At 32.1% G+C, this 9,283-nt stretch overlaps 1 protein-coding gene across 2 annotated transcripts; it reads right to left on the reverse strand.

Annotated features, from left to right (window-relative positions):
- Window positions 1-445: 445 nt before the first annotated feature.
- Window positions 446-8,567, reverse strand: Nachrbeta1 (nicotinic acetylcholine receptor beta1). 2 transcript variants are annotated; one of them, XM_072904767.1, is made up of 7 exons: window positions 8,201-8,567; window positions 7,809-7,945; window positions 7,488-7,642; window positions 6,815-7,153; window positions 6,267-6,644; window positions 5,773-6,103; window positions 446-5,600 (listed from the first exon to the last, which is right to left on the reverse strand). In XM_072904767.1, exons 1-7 carry the CDS (start codon window positions 8,256-8,258, stop codon window positions 5,436-5,438), a joined length of 1,563 nt encoding a protein of 520 aa, XP_072760868.1. In that variant the 5' UTR covers window positions 8,259-8,567; the 3' UTR covers window positions 446-5,435. The 2 variants fall into 2 exon arrangements, with proteins under 2 accessions (XP_072760868.1, XP_072760869.1); XM_072904768.1 differs by having other exon boundaries at window positions 8,078-8,205.
- Between the last annotated feature and the right edge of the window lie 716 nt (window positions 8,568-9,283).

Raw genomic sequence — 9,283 nt, forward strand, 5'->3', positions numbered from 1 at the left:
TAAATTCCTGAGTTTGATTCGAGCGAATATACATATTTTGCGTCAGAATTCCGCAGTAAAAGAAGGACGTACAGAAAAAAATGTATTTATAAAAAAAAAAAAAAAAAAAAAAAAAAAACAGATAATAGAAAAACACGTCACAGCCAAATGAATTTAAAAATGAATTTTTACACAAGTAAAACTCAGTTATTTCCAGGCAATACTCGTTTCCTTCCGTACTGGATCCTCGTTCGGCTAATTTACCACGCGCGATTCCACAAGAAGCTGCATTGTCTTATCAAAAAAGAAAAAAAGAAAAAAAAAGATATAAGTATTCGCGCTGGATGATTAGCGAAATAGCGAGGAAGAAAAGTAATCATCAAAAATTACCGCAAAATAAATAATGATAATGATAACAAACAAATAAATAAATAAAAACGAAACTATTAAAAAAATCACATGTACCATTAAACATAAACTATATATATTTAAACTATTGAATGCTAAAGTCATATTCGTAATAATGAATAAAAAGAAATGATTAATAATCGATTAACTGAATATTAAAAGCTAGTCTGTAATCAATAGCGACGTAGTTATACTCTGACAGTAATTATAGGGGTGATTCAGAGGTAGTCTATTAGCAGTTAGGGTCGAACTTTATCGAGATCACTTTCTCTCTAAACTAACGATGAAGAAAGAAGGAGTTATACCTAATTATCTCTCAATGCTAACCTATTGAATTCAACAGAACGTAAAAGCCGCGCTGATGCGATTTCAGAAGACCGATTATATATAAAACGCGATCTAACTCTCTTCGTTATCTACCTACACCTATATCTTTATTCCCTATGTACTTTAAAAGAAAAAAAAAAAAGGTATCGTCACGTATTGTCCACCGTTACAATCAATCGTTAAGATCGACAATGGTGTGCGTTATCGATCGCCATCGAGAATATATACGAAAAGAAGAGTAGAGAAGACGCGAGAATGTATGAAAAGAGTTACTATGTTTCCGTAGACCCTGGTGGGACGATGCAATTGAACTGAACTCACCCGATCTCACTTGACTTTTAATTATGCCTCTGAACAACAGCCTGGTCCGATAATAGTAAATCCATACCACGGAGGAGATATAAGAGAGCGTGAATAAAAATTTGTTATATTTCTACGCTGGGCTCCTTTTCGAGGCAACGTTGATCGATATGAGAATCCCTGTTAACTGGTGAGCACTGTAATCGCCGCATTGTAATATTATTAACATTATTACGTTATTATGAAATTGTTGAAATAAATGAAATGAAAATAAACGTCTTCCATTCTCTCCTCTTTTCAGTTTCTTTCGGCCATGCACAAACATTTCATTTATTCTAGTTTCTCATCTCAACTCGGCAACTCGAAACAATAATATATATATATTTTTATGTTTTATATACAGGGTGTCCAGTAATTGATGAGAAACGTGCTAATGGCAGATTTTTAAGATCATACGGAGACGATTACTGTAATAGAATTTTAATTTAAGGCTTAATTACAAAGATATAGTATAATGATAAAAATTGGAAACTTGCAAAAAGTCATGGCGTCTCTCGATATTTTCACTGAGGAAAATACAACTCTAAATGATCTCAAGAATCTGTCATTAACAGATTTTTCATCAATTAGAGGACACCCTGTATATACTGTATATGAAGTTGAGCGGTGAGAATAAAATACTATTTTTACAGTATATTAATCAAAACACATGAAGGTATGAAATTCGATGATTTTATTGATGTGTTATTTCATTATAAAAAGGACTATTTAGCTATTACGTTAAAGTTCTCTTTTACCTACCAACATACAGTAATGAACGAATATATAGTCACTATTATTTATCATGCATAATAAAGTACAAACTTGGTAGGTTCAACAATAACGGTTTCTCGTTTGATACGCAGAAGTAAAGTATAATACATACATTCACTGACGTGGTAATTATCTTTTTCGCAGTAGCGAAAGAACGCATATACATTGGGTGAAATAAAGATTTTTTTGCTGTCATTATTTATATTAAATTACGCTGAATAAATTAGGTAAAACCTATCAATGTAAAAGAGCTAAAATAAAACGGAATATACACAGTATGCCTGATCTCTAAAAACTTTAATTATTGTATTTTTTTCGAGGAAGACACGTCATTCGCTATCAGTAATCAACGCATTGTAACACAGAGAAATTATTCTAGTTACATTTCATTTTACTACGGATGTACAGTAATTTTTTTAAATGAATTATAATAATAAAGATTGCAGAGTAAATTTGTTTATAAAAACAAAATTTGTAAATTTGTAAAAATTTATCCTTAACTATTAATAATTTACTAAAAATAAGAAAAAAATTATATTATAAATTTTAGAAATTACGTAAAACTATATTCTTTTTCTTGTTCTTCCATATAATTCACTATAATCAACATAAAGAGATCAAAAATGTCTTTTATTAAAGATTTCATATCAACTGCTATCGTCGTCAAGCGTCTTTGAATAAGAAACTTATTCGACTACTTGCTTGAACAAACATAACGCTCAATTTACATAGTAACGGACGTAAATACTTTTAAAAACCTGTCACAATATATATATAACATTAAATTTCATCAAATAGGATAAAATATTTATGTACGTACAATAACTGCTAGTTATATTAAAAAATTCTATGAGACTGATCAATTAACAATTAATCTCGACATAATCGAATGAATGGCCATGTACATACAAGTTTTGCGAGAAATATAAAATTGATAAAATTTATAAACGTTGTAAATTTGCAAATATCTACATATACGTTGAGAAATACGGTAAAAAATGACAACTGCATAAAAATTATAGAGTAATATGAAGAGATTACATTTTTTTCGGTCAATTTACTACTTGCATAAGAATCCTCACTATTCAACAACCGACTGCAACTTTTCTTTCATTGTCAGCTGAACGTTCTATCTAGAGAACACATGAGCGTTTGACAGCCTCTCTGTACAATATACGCAATACAATACGATAAGCATGATTATGATGTTCTATTAACGCACGACAATTCTACGTTCTTATGATGAACGTAAAATTTCGGGTTTTTTCTAATATGCGCATTTATAGTTATTAGGGCAAATACATTGGCTCATCCCGCAACTAAACATATATCTATTTAGATAACTAAATATTATCTATTTTTGCTTTGTTTACTTATTTTGTATACTAAGACGAAACTTTCTATTAAATTCTATTACGTAGCATTCAAGTTAATTGTGATAATAAAAGCCATCCATCATACTTTTATGTTTGTAACAAAAAATAACAACAATAAAATTGAAATATTTAAAAATAAAAACAAAATTTAAACAATAAAAGACATGTGCACCATGTTTATATATTTTCTACATAATTCAATAATAACTATTTAGATAACTTTATAACGATAAAGTAGTACAAGTCTGAATCTTTTAATTTAAGAAAGTCAATTTTCAAGTCAAAACATATTCTGAAAGTATAATTTCTATTTAAAATTAACAATAATGCAAATTTTACACGATTTTATTATTGAATAAATTCTAATCAAAATTCTATTTAATTATATCTTGACTTATATTGGTCTTCCAATGCTAAATTTAATTAAATTCGCATATAGATAAGACAGAAAACCCCTTCACAATTTGTATTAATTTAATTTACAATCTTTCATGCTCGTATGAAATTTGTCGCTAAAAACTCGTCGATGCGAATGTTTGATGAGCATGTTTGTTGAAGTCGTCGCGATTCTATTAATACATATAATCAGTACGACGAGTATCAAACGCGAGCTCAGCTAAATTACAATGTGGCAACGACGATTTGCACAATTATTATCAAAATTATTTCAAATCTACATCTAAGTCATTCGTCGCAAAATTGATTCCGCATATCTATCCGCATGTAGATGCGCATTATTAAGAAGGTTTCGACCTTACTTTACAAGACGATTTTTAACTTTGATATTTGAGACTTTGATACTGGTCGAAACTGATCGCCAAAATTGCGATCAAGAAATCAGATAAAGGACCGTTTTCTCATCACACACTTAATATTAAATTTGTTAACGTACATATTATGTATATACGTTAAACGTGCATACAACTGAAATTCAAAAACAAAAATATATTCTTAATGACAGATCTATTAAGAAATTATGATGAAACTACGGCCCTAGGAAAATACGCGACAATTTTACATAATTTTAATGTTAAACGTGAATTCCTTTTTTTCCTTTTGTAAGTTTGAATTATCTTATAATATAAATAATATTTTTCGTTATATATTTGCTAACTTACCAGACTATTGGATTATTTGTATTCTAATTTAAGAGATATATCGATATAGTTGACTAAATATGTGTTTGTGCGTACCATCGTTATTAATATATTATAATAATCTTGCCAAAGAGTTCCATTAATTCCGCATTTGTCTAATTATGGATACTATATAATACTACATAAGCGGATTTCATCGTTTAACATTAAGTGTGTTACATGGTAGTTACATTTGGAGAAGCAAACATGATATTTCCAATAAAATATCTATACAATTTTATAAAATATAATATATAAACAGATAGAACTAAACAACACATATGAGTTATACTAGTAAAACACATTCTTTAAAAGTCAAATTCTTTTTAACAAAAATTTATCCAATGTACATAATTATTAAAATAATTTATGCCATTTTTATATCTTTTCTTGAAATAAAATCCAAATTTTTTAAACAATAGAGTTACTCTCTCTAATTTAAAAACTATAATATTAAATAGAAATATCTCTTTTGTTAATATATCACCTCGTGTCTCATATTAATTAAATATTAATAAAAATTAAAAACCTGATAAAATAACTTATAATATATAATGTGCTCAAGAATTTTGGAAATATCTATTTTCTCCGAAAAATAAAAGACGAGAACCATTCGATTCCCTGGTTGCTTTATAAATCTTTTGTCTAAGCATGTCGCGATAGAGCTATCGGAAGTTAATGACATTGGGGAAGACAACAATCGCAGAGGCAGCCTGGATTAACTCTAGTGGAATTATTATCTACATAATGTATGCCATTTCGATCGCCCGCGCCAACTTCGTAATTAAGAGCATTTGCGAGTGAAAAATTTTATTAATCTTAAACAAAAAAAAAGGTATACACACAATGGCAGCAGATTGAGTTGAAACTTTCATTAAATAAATTTGTACTTTGCATAACATTTGATAAAAACCTGTATAAAAAATAATTACGTGTGTGTCGAATAATCGTTTGAGTTGTAAACGTTATACGTTTACAACTGTCATGGCAAGATCATTCACGTGACGAAATCGATTTTGACGAAAGGACGAAATGAGAACGGTCGGTAACGATGGCACATTATTTGTAATTGCGATTCGTTAAGACAAATCAGATTTTATTTTCCGCGATAAATTTCTATGATACGATCCTGGTCCACGTACTCGAAAATGTGAGGCGCGTCCATTAGGATTCCGACGGTACCCGCGGTCGTTACTATAAAGAAGATATAAAGTTGCAGTCGATCGATCACCATTGCAACGTATTTCCAATCCTCCCTTGTCTATAAAAGAAAGACGTCGGAGAAAAGAAAGATTTAGTAAAAGAAAACTTTAGTTACGTAAATCTAAGAAAATTCTTTTTTGTTTTATGCTTATAAAGCATAAAGGTATAGTTTATTACCAAGTTTCTTACAGTGTTTATAGAGAGAGATGAAAAATTGCAAGCTTTCTCACCTGTATATACAAGTCTTCGTTCCTGAGATGCTCCGCTATAAACTCCACGGCCTCGGTGGCTTTGCTGGCTTCCGGGCTGAGCAACACGGAATCCGAGCTCTCGGATCCTCTTCTATCGCCCATACCCTCTCCTCCTCCAGCACCGCTAGAGCTACTCGTGGTGTGATGCACTTTACGATTGATCTTACAATTCGGATGATGCAGATCGGACAGCTCCATCACCTCCATCTTCGATTTGGCCAAAGAAGCTGGCAAGTGTTTCGGCACCTCAGTCGGGCTCCCGGAATATGTGGAAGCTGGCAGTGTTACATTCGGTATCTCCATCATCCATCTGAATTGAAAATATGTATCACACATTTATTATATTAATTATTTGTATCACGTATATCTCTATAACATTTATGTCTAATTGTAATAATTATTAATTTTATACTTTTAATTTCTTCAAAATTCTTTCAAATTGTTAATAATATTTCTTAAAATTAATCTCTTACCTCAATCGTGTTTTCTTTGGCCGCCTCATAAACAAAATTGTTGGCAGATATTTAAGGAAGATCTTGCGTATAAGCTGAGGCATTCTGTGAGTCCTCGGTCCACGAAAGTTCCAGTTGATGATGATAACAGTTACAAGGATACTGACAGTATTCATGATGAAGGTGAAGAGTAGATATTTGGCTATCAGTGGCAGCACAAGAGAGGTAGGCGGCAGAATTTTGCTAACTAACAGAAGAAACACAACCAGAGATAGAAGAATGCTGATACCTAAAGTGACCTTCTCGCCAGCTTCCGCAGGAAGATAAAAGACGAGTACGCAGAGGAAAGAAATCAAAACTGTTGGCAGTATCAAGTTTACTGTGTAGAAGAGAGTCTTCCTGTAAAAATAATATAAACATTTTAAGATTTCAGAAATGTATGGCTAATATTTTTTTTTTAATTAAAGTTTTTAATTATAAATGTATTAATGAAAACGTGTCAAAATATCCGTATATTGTAAGCTGAGGCAATAATAAAGATAAAATTAGTAAGAATAAAAAATGTGTACCTGCGGATAATTATGTAGAAAGTGATATCCGTTTCCGTGGGAAAATCACCTTGATAAGTATTAAGATACGCCGGGACGCTGATAATATCCCATGTGCCGCTCTTCCAATAATCGGATAAATCAACGAAGTTTTTATCGTTGTAGAGTGCGAGAGAGACTTGATCACCGTTGAAGGTCCACGAACCAAACTTCATGATGCATGTCTGCTGATCGAAGGGGAAATACGTGACATCAATTGTGCATGAGCTTTGATAGATCGCTGGCGGCACCCAGAGCACCTCGCCATTCGGATATATCAATACGTTACTCTTGTAACGAACTTCATAGTTGCCATCAGCACTATAAACAAAGGTCAATGGTTATATAATCAATAACAAAACAAATTTTATTTTATAATAAAAAGTAAATCACATTTTGACTTTATTTCATCGTCATGATGTTTCTTTTGACGAATAGATGCAAATATTAATTTAATTGTTTTTACTATTTTTAATTCATATTAGTTTAAAGTAATTGCAATTTTTAAATAATCTATTTTACACGCACATACAACAATATTAATATAGCTCGATTTTAATAAAAACGATTAATAAACGATTAATAAACAATTAATATATAGCTTCTTTTAATAAATCTTTTAATAAATTCTTTTAATAAATAGTTTCTCACATACTTATTGAATAATACTATGTCCGGTTTCCACACTTTGTCGGGTGGTAATCTCAGAACACCGATTCCGCCATAATCTGCTTCGTCCCATTGCAATTGATAATCCATCCATACGAATCTCAACCATACGTTCGATTTCATGATCTGATTCTTTTCATTCTGAAAATTAAAAAAAAATCCATGTAAAAATTTTGAAAGATATTTTTTGAGAGAGCCAGAATTTCATATACAATTATTTATATAATTAAAATTTTTTAATAAAAAGTTGTACGATTAAAATTATTTCTCAATTGCGCGAAGAAGAAACGGAACAAGAGAATCTCACCACATTGATCAGCTGTACGAAGGCGAGGCCGAACCTCACGTGTACCTTCTCCGTCATATTTTGCACTGGTCGGATGAGTTTATTGTATCCTCTGAACAAATCTCGCACCAGTCTCTCCTCATCTTCGGAGCACAGACCTGCAAGTAAAACAATTACCGCAATTAATGAAAATGATCAAAGTGTGATAAAGAAAATTCTAAATCGCGAGAAAAAATTATATAAAATTAAAAATTTGCACGCCGCCTTTATTTCGCTGTCGCACACTTTACTTCTTTCGTTCTCTCGTTCGTCATGTCAGAAAGTTTACACATCCAAGCATTCCTGAACTTTTCCTAAAGCGCGCAAGCTTTCTCTCAGGTTTCATTTCGTCGCCCCGGAAACGGCACACTTACCGACGCACAAAATCGCCGAGATCAGGAATAGCCGCGCGAGACGCAAGCAGAAATACATTTTGGGCGGGTTCGTTGTGGGGTTGATTGTGGTCCCACCCGTACGCGCCGCAAGCACAATCGCCGCCGCCACCGTCGCTGCCACGGATCAATATAGAAGCGCAGACGCTGGCCAATAATTGCATTTCCTTCCTTGCAACCCGACACACCGAACCTACCCTCGACAAGCAAATGTTCTCGTCATCGCACACCCTCTTACAATCTCTGGAGATTCATTGTCGAAGACACCATCGAAATTGCCGTAACTTCATTCGGCGAAAAGGGATGTTATCAGGGGAACACGGAGAAACGCCACCAACTATAGCGAAATTTTCAATACACTGGAATAAATTGTGCTACCCGAGGGGTTGGCAACTAAGGGGCTGGCTGGCCATTCTCGATGTAGATGCACTGCTTTACCGAGGGATTCTGGACAAACCGTGGAAGATGAAGTTACATAGAGGGGAATGAACGAATCTCGCATGGATTTTCTTGGATCATTTTTTGAATTTAATATATACAGTTATATATATAATTACATATATATACAATTGCAATATATACATATATAATATATAATTTGCATATATTTGGAAAGTAGTCATTGAATCTGTTTTATATATAATTATTATTATTATACCATATATACATTTTCTAATATTTATTAAAATTTTTTTTTATCATCTGTGAGATTGTACATCGAGAATAAATATAATTAAAGCATCATCGGCAATTTGCATATTTCCAAGTTATGGTAAAGAGTTGACTTACATATCAAATTATCATTATACGTAGATGTGTCTCTTATGACTCTTAAGAAGTAATTATTGGAATCTCCTAGATTCTATAATATATTGCATATAAACCAACCGTATAGTTCGAAACTCGCTGTATGTGGGGAAAGCTATGCCAAAGTTGTATATAATTATAGATTATTTCGAAACGCTTCCTAACTTTCCGGTGACATATAGGCCGTATTGCAGCGAAATGGCAATATATTACGCACGAGTTCCAAATTGTTTGGAAAATACACACATTCGAAACTTT

The sequence above is a fragment of the Anoplolepis gracilipes genome, chromosome 13, assembly GCF_047496725.1.
Source record: "Anoplolepis gracilipes chromosome 13, ASM4749672v1, whole genome shotgun sequence".
Lineage (NCBI taxonomy): Eukaryota > Metazoa > Arthropoda > Insecta > Hymenoptera > Formicidae > Anoplolepis > Anoplolepis gracilipes.